The 20,927-nt window shown below is 54.0% G+C and overlaps 1 protein-coding gene across 2 annotated transcripts; it reads left to right on the top strand.

Annotated features, from left to right (window-relative positions):
• Positions 1-2,352: 2,352 nt before the first annotated feature.
• ADCK2 (aarF domain containing kinase 2) lies at positions 2,353-19,224 on the top strand. Of its 2 annotated transcripts, none has more exons than XM_021692868.1 (8): positions 2,353-4,165; positions 5,964-6,110; positions 8,505-8,633; positions 9,598-9,693; positions 11,809-12,060; positions 13,476-13,604; positions 14,413-14,484; positions 18,797-19,224. In XM_021692868.1, the coding sequence occupies exons 1-8, from the start codon at positions 3,233-3,235 to the stop codon at positions 18,935-18,937; spliced, it is 1,899 nt and encodes a 632-aa protein (XP_021548543.1). In that variant the 5' UTR covers positions 2,353-3,232; the 3' UTR covers positions 18,938-19,224. The 2 variants fall into 2 exon arrangements, with proteins under 2 accessions (XP_021548543.1, XP_021548544.1); XM_021692869.1 differs by having other exon boundaries at positions 14,431-14,484.
• Positions 19,225-20,927: the final 1,703 nt, after the last annotated feature.

The following is a 20,927-nucleotide window of genomic DNA, read 5'->3' on the forward strand; positions in this document are numbered from 1 at the left end:
TCCACGCCCACCCGATTCTTCTCAGTGGGGTCCGGGAACGCGGAGGAAGCTTCGGTGCACTTCACGAGCGAATGGTGCCACTTAGTGGTACCAGGGTCAACAGCAACAGCAGGAACATCTCCAAGAACTGGAAACTGTTAATAGTTAGCTGGCTTAGCTGTGAAGAAAATTTCTATGGGAAAAAAACGGGGTCCACCCAAATGAGGACAAACAGAGGCTATTTATTCAGGGATTTCTATAGCAGGGAAGTCAGCCACCGTCACTTGCATGTGGCAGAGACTCAAATACCCGCGAAGACTCAAATGCTAGGTTTATAGAGGAAAAAAAAAGGCTTCAGGTGTGCCCTAATTGTCGGTTGTTGGCACAAGGCAGCTGGAGGACTGAGCATCCTCTGTGATCGGTTTGGAGAAGATATTTGGCTTTCTCTGGTTGGTCCTGAGATGGAAGTGGGGGACAAAAATTAGAGAAGTTGGCAGTCATTGACCAAGTCCTGATTGTCCGGGGCCAGTGGCTGCAGAGGCTGAGGGTCTGAGTTCTACTGTCATATACTGGCCAGTGTCCGTTTGTATATTTAGTCTCTTAAGTCATTAACCATCCCAAATACATTTGTGCTGTTACTAATCCTGAACCAGATTACGTAAAATGACCCATGTGAGAAGCAGCTTGACTGCAAATCAACATCTGCGATTTTTTTTTTTTTAAGAATTTATTTATTTATTTGACAGAGAGACACACAGCGAGAGAGGGAACACGAGCAGGGGGAGTGGGAGAGGGAGAAGCAGGCTTCCCGCCCAGCAGGGAGCCCGATGTGGGGCTTGATCCCAGGACCCCGGGACCATGACCCGAGCTGAAGGCAGACGCTTAATGACTGAGCCACCCAGACGCCCCAACATTTGCGATTTTTTTTAAAGATTTTTAAAAAATTTATTTATTTGACAGAGAGATAGAGAGAGAGAACAAGTAGGCAGAGAGGCAGGCAGAGGGAGAGGGAGAAGCATGGGCCCACTGAGCAGGGAGCCCGATGCGGGGCTTGATCCCAGGACCCTGGGATCATGACCTGAGCCAAAGGCAGCCGCTTAACCGACTGAGCCACCCAGGAGCCCCGCATCTGTGATTTTTAAAGGCTGCCCTTACAAATTCTGAGTTAGGGTTCATATTTGATAGAACGGTGTGATTTTGCTGCCCATGTGCCTGAATATGGATGACATCATTCTCCCCATTGACAGTCACATGGACCCCAGGAATCCCTCAACTTCACCTGCTTGGGCGACTATAGATCCTTGAGAAGTTGCACCTCTAACCCAGCACCACGACCATCACCACCTCTGACACGGGGCTACAGCCCCTACCACCCTCACCATCACCTCTGTTTCTCTCCCCCTCGCTGTTTAGAGCCATATGACCTTCCTTTGGTTCTTCAAGTTTAAATCAAACCAACAACCCCCGCTCCCAAATTCTCACACTCAACTCCTTCCTCTTGAGGACTTTATTCTTTACATGTCTGAACACCTTCCTCTCCAAAGTGGCTGCCATCCTTGGGGTTCTCCCAATTCTTCATTTCTTTCATGCTCTTGCCACATTGAAATTGCACATTATGTGTCCCCCTGCGTGGTCTCGCTCATGAGTGATCATCTTGTAAGGGCAGGATGTGTGTCTCCGTGTGTCTCCATGTCCCGGGGCCTAGCATGATACCTAGTTTTAATACATATTATGGAGCCTTGATAATATTAGATTCTGCTTAAGAAATACGTATTGGGGGGCGCCTGGGTGGCTCAGTTGGTTAAGCGACTGCCTTCGGCTCAGGTCATGATCCTGGAGTCTCGGGATCGAGTCCCGCATCGGGCTCCCTGCTAGGCGGGGAGCCTGCTTCTCCCTCAGCCTCTGCCTCTCTCTCTCTCTGCCTCTCATGAATAAATAAATAAAACATTAAAAAAAAAAAAAAAGAAATACGTATTGGGATCAAAAAGTATTGGTTGAAAGAATAAGCGTGGTCTTTCAGGAGCCACTCCTCAAGGTCCAAACATATTCCCCAAATCAGTGCTGCCTGGAACTCTCCGTCTAAGGATAACCTCTCCCTTTCTGCTTAGCTGAGAACCCAACCTGTGTGCAGAAGGGGCTTTCAATTCACTGCGCGTCTCAGCGTTTCCATGCCTTTTGTAAGGAAAGCTACAAAGATGTCGGTGGAGACTGAGAGGCACGGAGGAAGGGGAGGGCACAGAAGTTGCCTTTGCATTTTGCATTATACCTATTTATGGAATCCAGGACCCGAGGGTCAGGCTAGCCTCCGAGGGTGTCCGCGCCGCTTCCGCTTTAAGGGGCGGAGCCCGAGCGGACGGGCGGGGCGCTCCCGGAAGACGCGGGGGCCGAGTCCTCGGCGTCGGATCCCCGGCCCTCGGCGCGCCCTCCACCGCACTGGGCGGCTGGACTCCGGCCCTCCGCATCCCTCTCCCCCGCCCTCCTCACCGTGATCCCCAGCCCTCCCCTCCCCTCTCTCCCCACTCTCTCCATCCCGATCGCCGGCCTTCCGCACACCCTTCCCGCTGTCGGCGTCCGGATCCTCGGGCCCTCATCTTTGAAACTCTGCACCCCTCACCTCCCGGCCCCTGGCTCTTCCCGACCCGGGCACCCGGTGCCTGGGTCTCCGGCGGTCCGCACTGCCCCTCCCCCACGCCGCGGCTCTCAACCCTTTGTCCCGGGTGTGCCTTCCTTCTTCCCCCGCACCACCCTTGCCTCCGCCACCCGCCGGCTCTCGGCACCCGGGCCCTTCGCGCCGACCTCCACCCCCACCCCGGCCCAGCCCCTCCGCGCTCTGGCCCTCGGCGGGTGCCCCGCCAGCGAGCTGGTGTGGGGTGACCGCGCCGCCACCTCGTGCAGGTCGCGTCCCCGCTCTGGGCCTGGCCGGGCGTCTGGCTTGGCCCCTCCCGTTCTCACAGTCGGTGCAGTTCTGAAAGCCCCCGAAGGCGCAGCCGGCCTCAAGCCTTAGGTTTAGGCGAGGTACCGGGAGGGAGTGGGGTGTGGAGCAGGGACCGGGGGGGCCGGGCTGCGCGGAGCCTGCCCGCGCTTAGCCTGCACGCGGGGTCTAAGCGGCGCGGGATCTCGCTGGTACCCCACGCTTAAGTGGGATACTCAGCTGTGGCCCTGGACTCGTGTCAGCCTTGCCTAAAGCGTGAAGTTAGATGGGTGCCCTTTAAGCCGGGGGCAGGCAGCCTAGGCCGGGGACCTCTGGGAGAGGATGGTGACCCCCTGGCGCTTCTCCGTCAGGGTCTGCTTGTCGCACCTAAGGGGTTTTGAGCTCAGAAAAGAACTCGGCCTTTTGAGATCATCTGGATGCTCTCGTAATGCCAGACTCTGTTGGCTTCTGCTTGGTACTTTACCCAAACTTATCTCAGCCTATGGGGACACTGGTGAGGGGGCTCCTGAAAGTGTGTGCCAGCGAAGAGCCGGCTGGAGTGACCTAGCTGCAAATGGGCCTCTGGAGAGAGTCTCCCAAGAGGGGCGGCTAGGATGCCTCTTTCTGCACCTCCGTATCTGGCTCCGGGCTGGGGCTCTCTTGATGAAATTCTTCCCCCTCCTTCTCTTCTACCCCCTCACCTACCTGGCTCCCAGCATCTCCAGCCTCTGGCTCTACCTGCTTCTGAAAGCCACGGAGACCTCAGGCCCAACATACATCAAACTGGGCCAGTGGGCCAGCACCCGGCGTGATCTCTTCTCAGAGGCTTTCTGCGCCCAGTTCTCCAAGCTGCATGTCCGGGTGACCCCCCACCCTTGGACTCACACCGAACACTTCCTGCGCCAGGCATTTGGGGAAGACTGGGGGAGGGTCCTCTGCTTTGAGAAGAAGGAACCTGTGGGTTCAGGCTGTGTGGCCCAAGTGTACAAAGCGCGTGCCAATCCCACCTTCCTGGAGCATGACAGCGTCCAGAGACTGGCTAAGGCCTCCCGCCTGCAGCTTTCTTCAGAAGCTGGGCCAGTCGGGAGGCTGGGAGAGCTCTTTGGCCCCCCGGGGAAGGGGTGGGGGTTTCAAGGAAGTCTTGCTGACCAGTCATTTCTAGAAAGGCTGCTTCTCCCTAAAGCTGACCCGGTTGGATCAAATGCAGTCGTGTCTCAGTCTTCAGCACCTGTCCACCAACCTGAGCCAGATCATCTCATCCCCGTGGCAGTGAAAGTAAGTGCTCGGATGTCTTCGGCTGGTCCTTCCTGTCTAAAATTTCACCGACTCCACAGAGCTGTCCCAGGTCAGGAACCCCCATTTGCAAATCCCCCCACATTGCCTTCCACTGATTTTTATTAGCTTGACCTTTGTCTGTGTGCCTGTGCTGAGCACGCTGTATTTCTGGGTTCGAGGGAGTGGTTGTGTGAAGAGTCTGATAAAGGAAATGAAGAGGGTTTGGGGTCCGCTGCCTCTGTGGGTGGGGGAACCACCCCCCAGCTGACCCACTCCTCTGGGGCCAGGATAAGTCAGGGACAGTCTGTGGCGAGCCCAAGATGGCGGTACTCATTTTTACGGAAGTGGCTTCCTTCTCTCTTCATTTCTAGTCACCCCTGCCTGGGCTCCATCATTTTTGTCTCCACACTTTTCTGTCCCCATTCAGCATGATCCCAGGGATCTGGCAGACCCCAACAGCAGGTACCCTTGATGCTCTCTTACACCTCCTTGGAAACAACCCTCTGTTCAGACCCACTGAATCATACTTTCCAAGGCCTGAGGCCTGGCTTTTTATAAATGCTGCCAGTGATTCCTGTGAGCAGGCACGTTTGGGGAACACTGGACCAAAATACCCTCTGCTCTGTGGAAGACACAAGGAGTGGATGGTGCCAGTCATGGTGGACGCATTATTTAGTCTGTACTAGCTGCCTTTGAGGGAGGCATTTGCTTAACTTACATCTCTATTTATATCTCTGCTTTGTTCCTGAAAGGACTTCATGTGGGGGGGGAGCGGTAAGGACTGTTATCTCCATGTTTTGTTTTTAGATTTTATTTATTTATTTGAGAGAGAGAGAGTAAGCAAGAGAGAGCACGAACAGGGGGGAGGGGCAGAGGCGGAGGGAGGAGACTCCCCGTTGAGCAGGGAGCCCGATGTGGGACTCGATCCCAGGATCCCGGGATCGTGACCTGAGCTGAAGGCAGATGCTTAACCGACTGAGCCACCCAGGTGTCCCCTATCTCCATGTTTTTGTTTTTTTTTTTAAGATTTTATTTATTTATTTGAGAGAGAGAATGAGATAGAGAGAGCATGAGAGGGTGGAGGGTCAGAGGGAGAAGCAGACTCCCTGCTGAGCAGGGAGCCCGATGCGGGACTCGATCCCGGGACTCCAGGATCATGACCTGAGCCGAAGGCAGTCGCTTAACCAACTGAGCCACCCAGGCGCCCCTCCTATCTCCATGTTTTAAAAAAGAGGAACAGGAGGCTGAGAGGTTGAGTAGCTTGGCCAGTTTCAGAGTGGGAATGAGTTGCGGAACCAATAGGCATTTGAAAGCAGACTCTTTCCATCCCACCTCTGTGAACCTTGCTGGGGTTCTGTGACTCTACATCCTTCTCTGACTCAGGCTTTGGACTCAGTACCTGGTGTGCTCAGTAAAATGCAGATTCCTGGCCCCATGCCCAGAGTCGGTGATGCAGTAGGTCTTGGTGGAGGCCCGGCTGTCCCCATCTACACCGGGTACTCCACAGTGACTTCGATGCACACTAATGTTTGGGAGCCATTGACCTAAACTTAATGTATCTGGAAGGAAAAGCCCACCTGTTCTTCCCGGCAAAGCTAAGTGCAGCGCAGAGGAGCTGGCCCTGGTATCTGATGGAAGGCACGCGGGAGCAAGGGAGAGGAGGGTCCCGGGTATTGGGACCACATGCGTTCCGCTCTGATGAGAAGCTGGCTTGGCTCCCTGATGCTGGGGCCCCATCCCATCTGGGTGAACGTGCCCTCCTGACCCCTCCCTGCCTCACTGTTCCTCTTCCTGGCAGGTGCTGCACCCTGGCTTGCTGTCTCAGGTGCAGATGGACTTGCTGCTGATGAAGATGGGCAGCAGAGTCCTTGCGCTTTTGCCGGGAATCAAGTGGCTTAGCTTGCCTGAGATCGTGGAGGAATTTGAGAAGCTCATGGTCCATCAGGTGAAGTCTCCTTCCCTCAGTTGCAAATTGCATCTCACATAGTTCTTGCCATCAGCTGTTTAGCAAATGCTGAATGGATGCGTGACTTCCCAGTGTGTCACGGCCAGTACGGTGTGGTGGTCGGGTAGGTAATGCTAACTGACGTAACAAGGAACGCCCAGATCTCAGAGGCCGAATGCTACAAGGTGATTTCTTGCTTCTGTCAAAGTTCCATGCCAGTGAACTGAAGGAGGGAGAGGGAGCTCTACTCCATAGTGATTCAGGGACCCAGTTTCCTCCCAAGTTGGGCACGGTCATCTTCAACCCACGTCATCTCGGGTCAGTGCGGAATGGGGAGGAGGCCATGGAGGATCCCGTAAGAGATCTGGGGCCTTCTTAGTCCAGAGGCCAGAGCTTAAATGCCACAGCCCAGTGTAACTGTGAGCGTGCTGGGAAGCTACCTTCCTTACTGCCTGCAGGGAAGTGCAGGATTGTGGAGGGGCCTTCAGCATTGTTACCTGTGCCCACAGGCAGCCGCAGAACTCCCGGGTGAGAAGAATTAGTGAAGTCGCGCACTGTGCCTTTGCTTTGTTTCCAGGCCCTCCTCCCTGTCCAGGACCCTTGGAATCCTTGTTTAAGTAGCGAGACTTGGTGCACACACTTTGGGGGCGGTCAGGGCTTCAAGTAGGCAACCGTCCTGGCTCCCCGCTGGCGAGTGCAGAAGTTGGCAGTCTTCCAGAAGCAATGTGCTAGGTCCTCATTCATGTTCTCCGATGTAAGGTTTTAAGTCCCAGGAATGCATTTTAATGTTTAGAAAGCCTTGCTGTATGCTATGGAGTAATGTAGTTTTGATAATAAAAGAAGATTAAAACAGAGAAAATAGCTTCTATTCCCACAGCCATCTCCACATTACTCTCAGTCCTACCACCCATGTGAGCTTTGGTTCCCCTTCTAGAATCTGATAGACAGCATGGGGGTGATGAGTGAGATTTTCTCATCCACAAGGAAGGTATAGTAGGCAGAGTAAATATTTTACGGACAGACCCGTAAATATTTGCAAATAGAGCATGATCTCAGAGACTCCTGTAGAAGTCTCTACAGGTTCAGTTGGGTTCAGCTGGGGCCCAGAGAGGAAGTGATCATTTTGTCCTGAGGGTCAAGGCTCCCCAGGCTCAGGCTGAGTCTTGGAAGGTGAGGGGTGTTTACAGTTGGACCAAATGGGGGAAGAACATTCCCGTCAGAGGGAATAAGGAAGGCAAAGGAGAGAGGGAGAGGCTCAGGTAGGCTGGGATGTTCAGCACCATACAGACTGGGGGAAGCTAGAGTTCTGGGCCAGAGAGGAAGTGGGAGGCACAAGAGATGGATCTGAAGAGAGAGCCACCTTGGATGTCATCCTCAAGAATTTAGACTTCATCCTGCGGGTAGCGGGGGGGGCACCAGCAGATGGATTAGAGAGAGGGTCGACGGGAGTCAGAGAGCCCCACTCAGGTGCCTCTGTTAGGATTCCGGTGACTGGTTGCGAGTCAGCTTGGGAGCCAAGGTGCAGTGGGGCGGAGCTGAGCGTGCTGAGACTGCAGCCCACTGTGTGGAGGCCACTGTGTGGAGGCCAAGAGAGAAGTGATGTGCAGTCAAGGGGGCGGGGGCGTGTAAGTTCTCTTTAGACACGGAGTTTAAGGGGCTACCACTTGAAGAGAAGTGCGGAGCTGGTAGTGGGGTCTGACCGGGGTCTGGCCAGGAGACCGTGGTCTTGTCACGAGGAGGTGCCAGCTGAGGATGGAGGCGACGGAGAGGGGGGCACAGGCTGGTGAAGGGCAGTAGCTGAGAGAGCGTCAGCACGTGTGGGGCACACAGAGGAGGAACGGCCGGGAGGCCAGACCCAGACGGGGCGGTTGGAGGCTGGGGGAGGATCATGGGGGGGAAGTAAACAGCAGGTGCCAGGAGATGGGCTGTTCAGGAAGAAGGGGGTCCTCAATGGCACCAGTACCGGGCGCCCCGAGAGCTCGTTAGGATAAAGATGGGAGCGGTCCCTTGAGTCGGGCACGCGGAAGCCTTGGGGAGTATAGGGAGCAGGGTCAGTGCAGTGGGCGGAGGGGAGCGGGCTGCTGGAAACCAGTGGAGACAAACCCCTGGGACATGGGGAAGGGCTGCATGGGCTGGAGTGAAGGGGGTGAGCGGAGAGGGAATGGCGGGGAGGCAGCCAAGCCCAGGTGCTGCAGGGCTGTCTGCCACTGTAGCTTCCAGAAGTTTGTGGAGGCAAAACCGCCCCTCCCGAGTCTCCTGGGGCGTTCTGCAGGAAGGCGGGGGGGGGGGGGGGCAGGCTGGTGGATGTGGGGACTGGCTAGCTCTGTGGTGCTGCAGATGCTGCCATCCCGGTGCCCAGGTCACCCCTCATCCCTTCTCTCCATGTCCGTCTAGATCGACCTGCGTTACGAAGCTCGGAATCTAGAACACTTCCAGTGCAACTTCCTGAATGTGAATTCTGTCAAATTCCCCACCCCTCTGCGTCCCTTTGTCACCAGGGATGTCTTGGTGGAGACGTACGAGGTAAGTGAGAGCTTCCTGGGGCTGTGCCTTTCGCTCACGGCTGGGCCACCTCCGCTGAAAAGACAAAAGCCAAGAGAGCATGTGATTACTGTCTGTAAAGCTGAGGGGAGTTCGGATACGGGGCGGGGAGGCAGCGTAGGGAGGTGGCTGGGAGCCTGGACGTGGCCCCAGACTTTTCCGGACTTGAAAATCTTTCCATTTTATTTGCTGGTGACTTCATTTTCCTCCTGTGTAACAGTGGGCGCCTGTCCCTGCCTCGTAGGCTTGTCCCAGGAGTCAGTGACACGTTGAATGCAAAATGCCTTCAGCACAGAGTTTGCAAAGAAAAAGTGCTCAGGAAGCGTTGGTGTCACATCATTGGCCTTAGCTGTTGCCTGGTCCGGCCTCCTTTGTAAAAATGGTAACGTGAGATCCAGGGAAGTGACATGAAAGACCCACTGTTACTGGCTGTGTGACCTTGAGCAAGTTACTTAAACTCTCTGGGCTTTAGTTCTTCTCTTTGCTACTGAGGAATAACAAGATCGATCTCAATGGGCACTTGTCTCAATGGACAAATAACTAGCCTATATGAAATGTTTACTTTCCCCTTTCTTCCCTTTCTCCCCTTCCTTTCCTGCTCGAGGTCACAGAGCTCACTCATGTCCCTGTTGGCTCTCCTGAGGCCTGCTCCTGTCTTCTCTCACGACATTACAACATCTCTTATCTGTGGGTGGCAGAGTCACGGGTTTCCTCCATAATAAGCCTATGGGACTTGTTTTCTTTTGAGAAGTGTTACAGAAGGGAAGAGCAAACAGGTTAAAATTAACTTGTGGGTGACAGATTCAGAGGGATTGTAAGGAAGGGAAAACTCTTTAGGAAGAGTTGGGATGGGAAGGTAGCGCCGATGTGTCCCGTGGGGATGAAGAGCAGGGCACTGGGCGGGCTGTCCAGGGTAAAGCTCTCTCTTTCCTGACCTTCCTTAAAGGAGAGCGTGCCCGTGTCCAGCTACCAGCAGGCGGGGATTCCCACTGACTTGAAGAAGAAGATTGCACGGCTGGGGATCAACATGCTCCTGAAGATGGTGAGCTCGTGGGCTTGGAGAGGGTACTCTGGGCCCGCAGGTGGTCGAGTTGCGTGTGGGGAGATGGTGGAGACACCGGTCGGCTGCCATGGGCGAGGGGGTGAGCAAAGCAGCAAGCCACCATGGTGAGAGTCTGCTCCGGAAGTAGCCCCTTCATTCTGTGCCTTTCTGTTAAGCACAGTCTTGGGGGCACGCATGCTGTCACCATGCCAGGTGCTGTGGGAAGAGCAGGGAGCCAGACCCAGGCCCTGCCCACGTTGCCTATAGTTTAGACAAACAGCCTAAGATATCGTATGTTCAATGGCACTTCATTCATTCATTCGGCAGTGTTTATCGAGCACGTATTCTGTGCCAGGCACTGAATTAAGTGCTAGATTTACAGCAGTGAGCGAAACAGACATGATTACAATGTTCATGGAACTACCGTTCTCTGGGAAGACAGGCCACAAATAAATGATACACAGGTACCACAGGGTCATTTAGGAGGGGCCCGTCCCGGCCTCGGGATTTATTCAGGAAGTGGCGCCATCTGAGCTGAGATGTAAAGTCTAGGTGTCATCTACGAGGGGACAGCCTGACGATGAAAAGGACGCTCGTAAAGGGACATAGTGAGCACTCAGCCATGTCAGCTTTCAGGCATTCATAGCAGCTCACGTGGAGGAGTGAAGGAAGAAGGTATGGAAGTGTAGGGCCTGAGCTCTTCCTGGTAGCCGGCACGGAAGACCGTGGTCGAGGGATGGATGGCACGTTGTTGGCAGGAAAGAGGATGAGTGTCCAGGCCTGGAGTGTGCAGGATCTGGGTAAGAAGGAACCAGGTGTGTGGCCAGAGTGGGAGGACAGAACCCACGTGACTGACGTGAGCCGTGGGGAACGAGGCTGGTGGCCAAAGTGGGGCAGGGGCGGGAACAGGAGCTCGGAGCAGGCCCTGCCTCCACCTCTAGCCTCTAGTGGAAAGTCAGCAGCCCCCACCCGAGGGGCTCCTGGAGCGGCGGGATTGTGTGGGGAGAGCTGGGTGTCCACTCAGTCGGTGCTGTGGGAGTTCAGTGGGGAACCAGGCCCCAGGGCTCCGAGGGGCCCCCTGGACAAGAGGGCAAGCTGCAGTGGGAGCAGCTAGGGGAGAAGCAGCACCAAGCGGAGCCAGAAGACGGGAGATCATGACGGGCCCCTGCTTGCAGGACGGAGGACGGGGGCGAAAGCTGGGGGGCTAAGCTGACAGCCATGCGCCAAGAGGTTCGGCCCTGGGGTTGGGTCAGCCAGCCTTTCGTACCCACATCTGGCAGCTGTGCCAGCCCTGGCTTCTCTAGTTCTCAGTAGTTTCACCAGGGAAGCAGCCTCTTGCCGCCTTCAGAGCCAGAACCCGCACCAGGGGGGTCTCTCTGTGGCATGGGGCTGCGGTAGGAGGAGTCCCGGAGAGCCTCTGTCCCGGCAGCTCTCTGCACCGTCCTCGGGCTCTCCTTCCCCTTCAGAAGCACTGCGGGTGGTTTCTGACCACAGAGACGACCTTTCACAGGACGCACACTCCTGCCCCACGAAGTCACACCTGACTTCCGTCCATCGTAGTCCCTGGCGCTTTCTTTCCTGCTTAGTAGGTTCAAAGCCACTTCCCCCCGGCCCACCCGATTCTGTGTGCCGGGATGGTTGTCGGTATCACGGTCAGACTTCACTGTGATGGTCAGATGGAGGTAGTGGAGGGCAGGTCTGATTTATGAAAAATTTTTAAAAAGATTATTTATTTATTTTTATTTATTTGACAGAGAGAGAGAGAGCACAAGAAGGGAGAGTGGCAGGCGGAGAGAGAGGGAGAAGGAGGCTCCCCGCCGAGCAGGGGGAGCCCGATGCGGGGCTCGATCCCAGGACCCTGGGACCATGACCTGAGCCTAAGGCAGACGCTTAACCAGAAATAATTTTTCTCTTAATAATGTCAACCTGGCCTATGCCAGGACAGATTCTGAATGCATGACATAAGCAGTGAGCCTTTATGAGATGTGCACCTCTCTGCCGTGTACTCAGTCCCTGGGCACTCCCTGTCACCTTGGAAGCTTTTCTGCACATGGCCTGGTGGTGATGGGGCGGCGAGGGGTGACTCTGCCTTGAGTAGCGCTGATCTGCTTCCAGATATTCGTGGACAACTTCGTCCATGCGGACCTCCACCCCGGGAACATCCTGGTGCAGGGTGCCGACGGTCTTCCCGGGAGTCCAGAGGCACAGCCGCAGCGGGTGGAGGTCCGCGACGCGCTGGTGGGGGCCACGCCGCCCGCCCGCCCCGCGCTGCGCCTGGTGCTGCTGGATGCCGGCATCGTGGCGGAGCTGCGGGCCGCCGACCTGAGCAACTTCCGGGCCGTTTTCACGGCTGTGGCGATGGGGCAGGTGAGACCCCCTGGGCCTGCGGGAGCTGGGGACGATCTCGACCTGTGGGGCCCCTCGGCCCTCGTCAGTCTTGTAAACGCCTCCGTTTGCCTCCGTTTGCCACGGGTGCTCCCGACGGCCGGAGTGCAGCGGTGGGGGAGGGTCTGGGAGGGCGAGGGGGAGAGGGGGAGGGGAAAGGAAGCCAGCCCAGGGGTCTTCAGTCAGAATGTGCTGAGGCCCACGTGTCACACCTGTTCTGAGCAGCTCGCGGTTTGGGACCAGGGGAGGAAATGGCTCTACCCTGAATGCTGCCGCCCGCAGGGAGCTTCTCTCCCCGCCTCGGCAGGCCTGCGGGTGGGTGCTGGGAACACCGGCTTCTGGTCGGAGTCACGGCCGGCCTGGCCTGTGCCACTTGCCACAGACGGCAGGCCGGTGAGAAGCCCCAACACAGACTTAGCCTCCAAGGCTGGGAAGATCCCTTGGGATCTGGAGTGGTTTTTGACTCCTGACCCTGTGGCTGCGAGGGGCTCCGGTGGCCGAGAATTATTATTTACGGAAAGGGATTCAGCACAACCTCTACTGAGTCAAGAGTGACAATGAGGAAACCCTCCGACCGACTGGTGTGCAATTTTCCGGCAGGAAAGACCCTGGCAAAGAGAGAACTGTTTTGTTTTTGTTGTTTTGTTTGTTTGTTTGTTTGTTAATAAAGGCAAGAATTCAGGGGAGCCCCTGCTTCTTTGGGAGCCTTCTGAGGGGACAAACCAAAGGCTTGAGCCTGAGACAGTTGAAAGTGTCCCCTGAGTCAAGGTTAAACACAGGTGCAGTGGCAGGTGGCGGGGGGGGGACGTTCCCCTGCACAGGTTGGGGTGAAGGAAGGTCACAGCCAGAGGAGGAGCTCAGCTCCCGGGGCGGCGCTGGGGGAGGCGAAAGGCTCTGGGAGTGACCACTAGGGTGTTCAGGGGGCCCGGAGGCTCTGGTCCGAGGGCGCCCAGGGCAGAGGAGGAGGTGGGAGGCTGGAGCACAGAGGCTGGGCCAGGCATGAGGAGGGAATGCTCCTCGGCCAGGAAGAGAGCCCAGAGGCAGGTCGAGTCCAGAGGCAGGTCCTGGTGACTCTGGGGATGGGCTGGTTGGTCAGCAGGGCCTCGTGGAGCGTGAGCGGCAGGACACTGGCTTTGCCACTTGCCCTGCGTGGCTGTTGAAGGTGAAGGAGATGAACACAGCCCCTGGCCCTGGCTGCGCTAGCCCAGGGGAGCTGCCACCACTTTCAAATCTCTGTCGGTTACCAGCTATTCTGGAGGGGGGTGAGATTAAAAAAGGATGGGTGGTCAAAGGCAGGATGGTTGAAACCTTGGGTGGAAGCAACTAGGATATGAGGCAGAGCGTCTAGTTTTATGGTCTCTTGACTCTACCAAGTTCCTTTCTTTCACGTCTTGTAGGGCCAGAGAGTGGCTGAGCTCATCCTGCATCACGCCCGGGCCAGCGAGTGCAGGGACGTGGAGGGGTTCAAGGCTGAGATGGCCACACTGGTGACTCAGGCCAGGAAGGACACCATCACCCTGGAAAAGGTGAGTAGGCCACTCGGGGGGTGGAGGCTGTGGGGCGTTTACCGCCCTGGCCCTTGGATGGAGCAAAGGTCGAAGGGAGACCCTCTTTATGGGGAGTTGGGGGTTGAATGGGGTTGAGTTTTAAGGCAGATAAGGAGCAAACCTGTCCTCTGCCCGCATCTTCCGGGTGTGAGGCAGGTCACTGGAGTCCCTGGCTTTCAGGAGTGGCTCGGTGACCTGGTGGCATTTATAGTGCCGTAACCCCTCCCTGTCCCGGGTGTAGCCATTCTGCTGCTTCCCGGGATCAGGAGCTCAGCTGAGCAGGCAGGGAGGGAGGACTAAGGCCCTTGAGCAGCCAAAGGACATACCTGACGTTCGTGTCCTTTATTTACACCTGAACAAAGCCCACTCTGTGTTTTAGACACAGTTCTAGCAGACTTGACTGTTTTCTCACCGAGTGCATGAATGCATGGTCTACACTAGCAGGAGCGAGTCAGAGCAAGGAGTGGCCCCAGGTAGTGAGGATCGGCGGCTGGCACCCCAGCCCTGCGGATCTCACGGATTCAGATATGATTCTGTGTGTGCTGGGAGGTGATGGTGTAGACGGGCCTCGAGGCTCGACTCCGGCAGGGGTCTTTGAACTCACTAGTGCAATGGGGGCTGTGCTGGTGCGTGTGTGGTCCTTTCTGGAATTTGTCCGACAGCTGGTGTGTGTGTGTGGGGGGGGGGGCGGTGGTTGCTAGTGTGGGTGTGAGCGGGTGTGGGTAGGAGGACAGGGAGGGACGGGGCCTGGAAGGGAGAGGAGCGGTGGAGGGGACTCTGCAGTCAGTTTTATCCTGTTTTCCAGCTTCAAGTTTCCAGCCTCCTGTCGAATGTCTTTAAGTTACTGATGACTCACAAGGTAAGGCCACCGGCGGAGCCGAGCCCCCCGCGCTCTGGTCAGGCTGGTGGGGAGGGGTCTGGGGAAGCGGGCGGGTGGCCGCAGGGCGCGGAGAGGGACTTCTACAGGACATCTGTTATGCAAACATTTTCCGTACCAGTCCGTTTGTGTGAAGGGTGCCGTTTCCGTTTCCTGACACGGTCGTGGCGGGGTCTTTTCCTCGCCACAGTTAGTCTGGGTACTGTCAGTCTAGCAGTCTAAGTACTCGTGATCCCTAGCTGGAGGAATAGGTCTATACAAATGCAAACACTGTCTAACTCAGGCTCTTCATACCTTTTCCCTCCTCAGTTCATGTTACTGATGCTTAGTCTTAATGTAAGTCATACGTAGTTTTTTCCTGGGGTCAGGGGCGGCCCAAGAGGAGGTGCCTCTTGTCCTGGTGTGTTTGGAGGCCCCAGCTGGGCTGTCCTGGCCCAGCCCCTTGGAGGGCGGCAGCCTCACGGTTCTTCACCTTGGCCTTTGCCTCGGGCTCTGTCTCCGTGTGATGGAGGGTGGTCTTGGGCCACTTTTCAGAGCCAAGCCGCCCGCCAAGGGTGTAAGGCGTCGAGGGCAGGGCAGGTTCTCCTCTGAAGACGGCCTTTCCCATTGTTTCTCTTGAGGTTCTGCAGTCTGATAATCAAACACTGCATGGGAAAGGCAGCTACCTGACAAGGATCGTAACACACGACTGAGAGAAGGTTGTCTGGCCGAGCACCTTCACTTTACAGAAGGCAGGAGGGAGGCAGGGTGGTCCGCTCGCCTCCCTGGGCCTCGTGGGCGGAGCCAAGACTTGACCCACAACCAGGTCTCTCAGTTCCGCGCTCTCTTTGCGGCTCCCCAGTTGCTCTGCAGCGGCTGGGTGCTCGGAACCAAACCGACACGCAGACTGAGGGTCCCCTAAGTATGCCATGGAGTCATGGGGTGACAGGTGCAGCGAGCACGTGTGGGATGCCTGCCACCTGGACTCGGTCGTGCTGGGTGCTTTTCATCCAGTCTCTCATTCAAACCTCAGGATAATCCCCATGGACAGGTGTGATCTCTGCCGTATTATCCGCACGAAGAGACGGGCACCGAAAGGTCAGGTGACTCCCCACGCCTCACCGACTGTGCATGCCAAAGCCACGGTCTGCACCCGTCTCCGCCTCTAGAGTTGGCCTTGTTGGTGGGGTTTTGGTGAAAAGCTTTATGCTTTCCAAAACTTTTGACAAGTTCTGTTTTAAAAACGACTTAAATATCACCGTGGGATTGGGAAAAGCTTTAATCTTGCTAGGGAGTGGGGCTGGAGAGAAACAGGAATGAACACACACTCCTGGGAGTTCAGTTGCACCCGTGTGGAGCGCGTAGCCTCGGCTTGCACTCCCCAGCTCTGACCTGCATGAGCCTCTCTGAGCCCGCAGGGCCGCCGGGAGGACTGGCCGAGTCACGGCGCTGTATGCTGAGCCCCCTCTCAGCACTCTGGGGTGCCTGATTTAGCTGTGTCGTATTTGTCAGGATCCCACTTAAACCCCTCCACATTCATCAAGGCACCACCTATGCCAGGAGCCCCGGCAACAAACCCCCGGCCACGTGGCCCCTATGGCAGGTTCAGGACCCGGGTGCTGGCAGTCTGACCACAGAGCCCCGACTCTTACTGCTTCGTCCTCCTGCCTCCTGTGCTCTAAGTCCGGACATGGCCTTCCTGATACACAGTGGGGGACACCATGGGCAGAAGCTCCCTAAAGGTTTGCTGTTGACATTGCTGTTCCCAGGATGGAAGAGCAGAGAATGTCTAGTACAAGTACTGCATTCTAGGTACTTCCCTAGGCATTTCGTTTTTTTATTTTATTTATTTATTTATTTATTTATTTTTTTAAAGATTTTATTTATTTATTTGAGACAGAGAGCACATGAGAGGGGGAGGGTCAGAGGGAGAAGCAGGCTCCCCGCCGAGCAGGGAGCCCGATGCGGGACTCGATCCCGGGACTCCAGGATCATGACCTGAGCCGAAGGCAGTCGCCCATCCAACCGAGCCACCCAGGCGCCCAGCATTTCGTTTTTTTAAAAAAACTTAAAAATGTTTACTTATGGTTAAAAATACATATATAAAATTTACCCTAACCATTTCCAGTGCATAGTTCAGCAGCGTCAACCATATTTACATTGTTGTGTGGCAAATCTCTAGAAGTTTCTCAACTTGCAAAATGGAAACTATATCCATTGAACAACTCCCGATTAATTTCTCCCTCCTCTCGACCCCTGGCAACCACCGGTCCACTTTCTGTCTCCATGATTTGGGTGACTTTAGTTATCTCATATAAATGGAGTTGTGCAGTATTTGGCCTTTTGTGACTGGCTTATTTCACTCACCATGATGCTCTCGAGGCTCATACATATTGTAGCATGTCACAGAATTTCTTTTTCAAGACTAAAGAATATTCCATTATATATATATATTTTTTTATTCGTTCATCCATCCGGGGACATTTGGGCTAGTTCCACCTCTTGGCTATTATGAATAATGCTGCAGTGAACATGGATGTGCAAATATTTCTTTGAGGTCCTGCTTTCAGTTCTTTTGTACATTTACCCAGAAGTGGGACTGCAAGATCATAAGGTATTTTTGTAGTTTTTGAGGAAGCTCTATGCCGCTTTTCCACACATGATTTTACATTCCCGCCATCAATATACAAAGGATCCGGTTTTCCACATCCTCACCAACACTTGTTATTCTGTTTTTTTGATAATGGTCATCCTAACGGGTGGGAGGTGGTATCTCATTGTGATTTTGATAGCATTTCTCAAATGATTAGTGATGTTCAGCATCTATTCATATGCTTGTTGGCCATTTGAATGTCTTCTTTGGAGAAATGTCTATTCATGCGGCACTTAATTTTTTTTTCTAATATTTATTTATTTGACAGAGAGAGACACAGCGAGAGAGGGAACACAAGCAGGGGAGAGGGGTAGAGGGAGAGGGAGAAGCAGGCTTCCCGCTGAGCAGGGAGCCCGATGTGGGGCTTGATCCCAGGACCCTTGGATCATGACCTGAGCCGAAGGCAGATGCTCAACGACTGAGCCACCCATGCGCCCCCATGCGGCACTTAATTTTTTATTTTTATTTATTTATTTATTTTTTTAAAGATTTATTTATTCATTTGAGAGAGCGAGAATGAGAGAGAGTACATGAGAGGGGGGAGGGTCAGAGGGAGAAGCAGGCTCCTCGCTGAGCAGGGAGCCCGATGCGGGACTCGATCCTGGGACTCCAGGATCATGACCTGAGCCGAAGGCAGTTGCTTAACCCAACTGAGCCACCCAGGCGCCCGGCACTTAATTTTTTAATAAGATATTGGCCAGAAACACAGAGATAGAAAGAATACAGCAAACACTGAGGAACTCACCACTCAGCTTAAGAATGAAAGCCTTGCCCGTGGTGTTGAAGCACCATCTGACTCCCCAGACAACTTTTCAGGCCTGAACGGAGACAGATACCCTTTCCTTTCAACAGAGATTATTTCCCCCTGTGTCCACCTGTAGTTTTCCGACCTTCAGTCCATTTGAGAAACAGATTCTTATTCTTCTAGGTTTAAATCTTGGCTCTCCTCTCCCTCATGCAGTGGCTTGAGCAAGTCACTTAACCAGCCTGTGCTTGAGCTTTCTTTCTATAGAACGGGGATAATGATAGTACTTTTGAGAATTAGTTGAGTGATTCACTTAAATTGCTATTACTATTAACCTGGCTCCAAAGGGGAAGAAGTTGGGGCGCCTGGGTGGCTCAGTTGATAAAGCGTCTGCCTTCAGCTCAGGTCATGATCCTGGGGTCCTGGGATTGAGCCCCACATCGGGCTCCCTGCTCAGTGGGGAGCCTGCTTCTCTCTCACTCTCTCTCTCAAATAAATAAATAAAATTTTAAAATAAAAGGGTGGGGGAGAAGCTCTTCTGTGTTTGAGCAAAGCCACTTGTGCGTGGTCTCAAAAAGGCTACTGCAGATCTTGAAGAATGACCCTCATGTAGATTTATAGTTTCTGGTATAGCTATGAAATATTCATTGTATTATTTTCAAGTCATTCAAACACATACACACACCCCCCCCGCCCCCAGAGAAGTACATGCTGCATCCCCCAGATTTCTCCTTAATATTTCTAGTAGATGGGAGGTTGGGTGAGTAGAGATGGTGGGGAGAATGATGGGTAGGGGAAAGAGTGTTAGGTAGACGGTAGAAATCCCAGCAGGCCTGGAGTGGACAGTCACATGGTTACCCAGGATACTGTCCCTAGATCAATGGGCTTTGGAAAGAACCCATGTTTTTCTGTTTCAGGTAAAACTAGAGAGCAACTTTGCCTCCATCGTGTTCGCCATCATGGTGTTGGAGGGGCTTGGCCGCTCACTGGACCCCAAACTGGACATCCTGGAGGCAGCAAAGCCCTTCCTTCTGAAAGGACCAGCGTCCTCCTGCTGACTGCAGCAGTGGGCATGCAGTGGGCCTTTGTCTGCGACCCGAAGGCCACTCCCGACCGCCTCTCCTGTGGCAGCTTGAACATTTTAAAATTGGGATGCATAGAAGGCATACCAATATTTTTCATTCTGACTTGGTTTCAGGGGTCTGTTTTAAAAGCCTTGGGTTATTTGGGGAAATGAAAGGAGGGAAGAGCCCTAGCCATTCAGTCGTGGAAGCTGGGCCTGGTGTCTTGGAGACTATTTCAGGGAAAATGTTCTGTGGAGGAGGACAAATAAACTTATTTTGTTTTCCCGTTTTTGTCTCTTCTCCTTTTAACCCTCTCTCCTTCCTGATCAGGTGGGTCCTGCTGGGTATTCCATGACTCTGGGATTTAGGTTGGAAAAGGTCACAGAATCCTGTAGGCCCATGGCTTCCCAGTGTTTCTGATTACGCATCCTACTGGTGAAATATATATATTTACATATACATGTGCACAGGTTATCACTTATTCATAGGTTATATACAGGTGTGACCACCACTAGCAAATCTCTGGGAGGCACAGTATATGCAAAGTTTGCTGTACTCCAAATGATCTTCTTGATAATTTTTAATATTTTTTGATGATCTCCTGCTCACTTTTATTACAAGGTAAAATGATTAATGTGGCTGACATACTAGGGACAGGAGCAGAATCGGCTCTGCCATTTTCTTCAAGTTCCCCTGTGTCCACATGTTAGCGTTCAGACTGCAGTTTCTCTGGGTGATGTTCAGCCCCTTTTCCATTTGTCCGGAGTCAGTTTTGGCTAATATTAACATAGAGATAAAATAATCAGTACATCCTCTTAAGCAGGGCTTGAAATCTGCAGTAGCTCCCCAGTGGTGCCCAAGCAAGGGATTAAGGCGGCCGCTGCCTACCTCTCTGCCCTGGGTCCACTCCTGGTCAGTTCTCTCACAGCTGTGGCTAGCCCACGTGGACTAAGAGGCTCCCAGGGTCAGCCGGGAGAGTAGATATTAGTAAAGCTTAGTTTCTTTCTTTCTGTCTTTTTTAAAGATTGTATTTATTTATTTTGAGAGAGGGTGAGAGAGAGGAAGCACAAGCAGGGGGGAGGGGTAGAGGGAGAGGGAGAAGCAGGCTCCCCACTGAGTGGGGAGCCTGATGCGGGGCTCGATCCCAGGACCCTGAGATCATGACCTGAGCTGAAGGCAGTTGCTTAACCGACTGAGCCACCCAGGCGCCCCTAGTTTCTTTCCTTCCTTTTTTTTTTTTTTAAATAAAAAATAGCATTTTCTCCCACATCCCAGTGGGTTCTCTTGCTTGCTTTGGAGTCCACTGCTTTAGACAGTGAGTGGAAAGTCAAGCTCTCCTGCTCTCTGGAAGTTCTGCTCTGACCACAGGACTCCATTCTTCCATTCTTTCCTCAAGAATAAAGTTCCTCTGGGCGCCTGGGTGGCTCAGTTGGTTAAGCGACTGCCTTCGGCTCAGGTCATGATCCTGGAGTCCCGGGATCAAGTCCCGCATCGGGCTCCCTGCTCAGCAGGGAGTCTGCTTCTCCCTCTGACCCTCCTCCCTCTCATGCTGTCTCTCATTCTCTCTCTCTCAAATAAATAAATAAAATCTTAAAAAAAAAAAAAAGAATAAAGTTCCTCCTTTCTGTCTTTTGGGAAGCAACTAAGGTTTCGGCAGACAGAGAGGTTCATTTGGGGCAGTTTTTTTCAGAGAGCTGGAGATGTTATTTTTACTTGCCAAGTCATGAGGGGAGGGCAGTCTAGTCAGGCAGTGAGGGGCTGGCGTGGCTCACGGTAGCTGGGAGAGGGCAGTGGCACCAATTAGCTCCCTCATGGACACCCTGGCCAGACACAGGGCGGATGTGTCAAGTGCACAGACACTGAGGTGAAAGGCGTACAAACACAGAGCAGGTGCGGTCCTGAGCCCACACCAGCACTACTGAGCTTTAACTAAAAGCCCGTTGGTTTAATCACACCATAGTGGTACGTATTAGGTAGTTATCTA

The sequence above is a fragment of the Neomonachus schauinslandi genome, chromosome 12 (assembly GCF_002201575.2).
Source record: "Neomonachus schauinslandi chromosome 12, ASM220157v2, whole genome shotgun sequence".
NCBI lineage: Eukaryota > Metazoa > Chordata > Mammalia > Carnivora > Phocidae > Neomonachus > Neomonachus schauinslandi.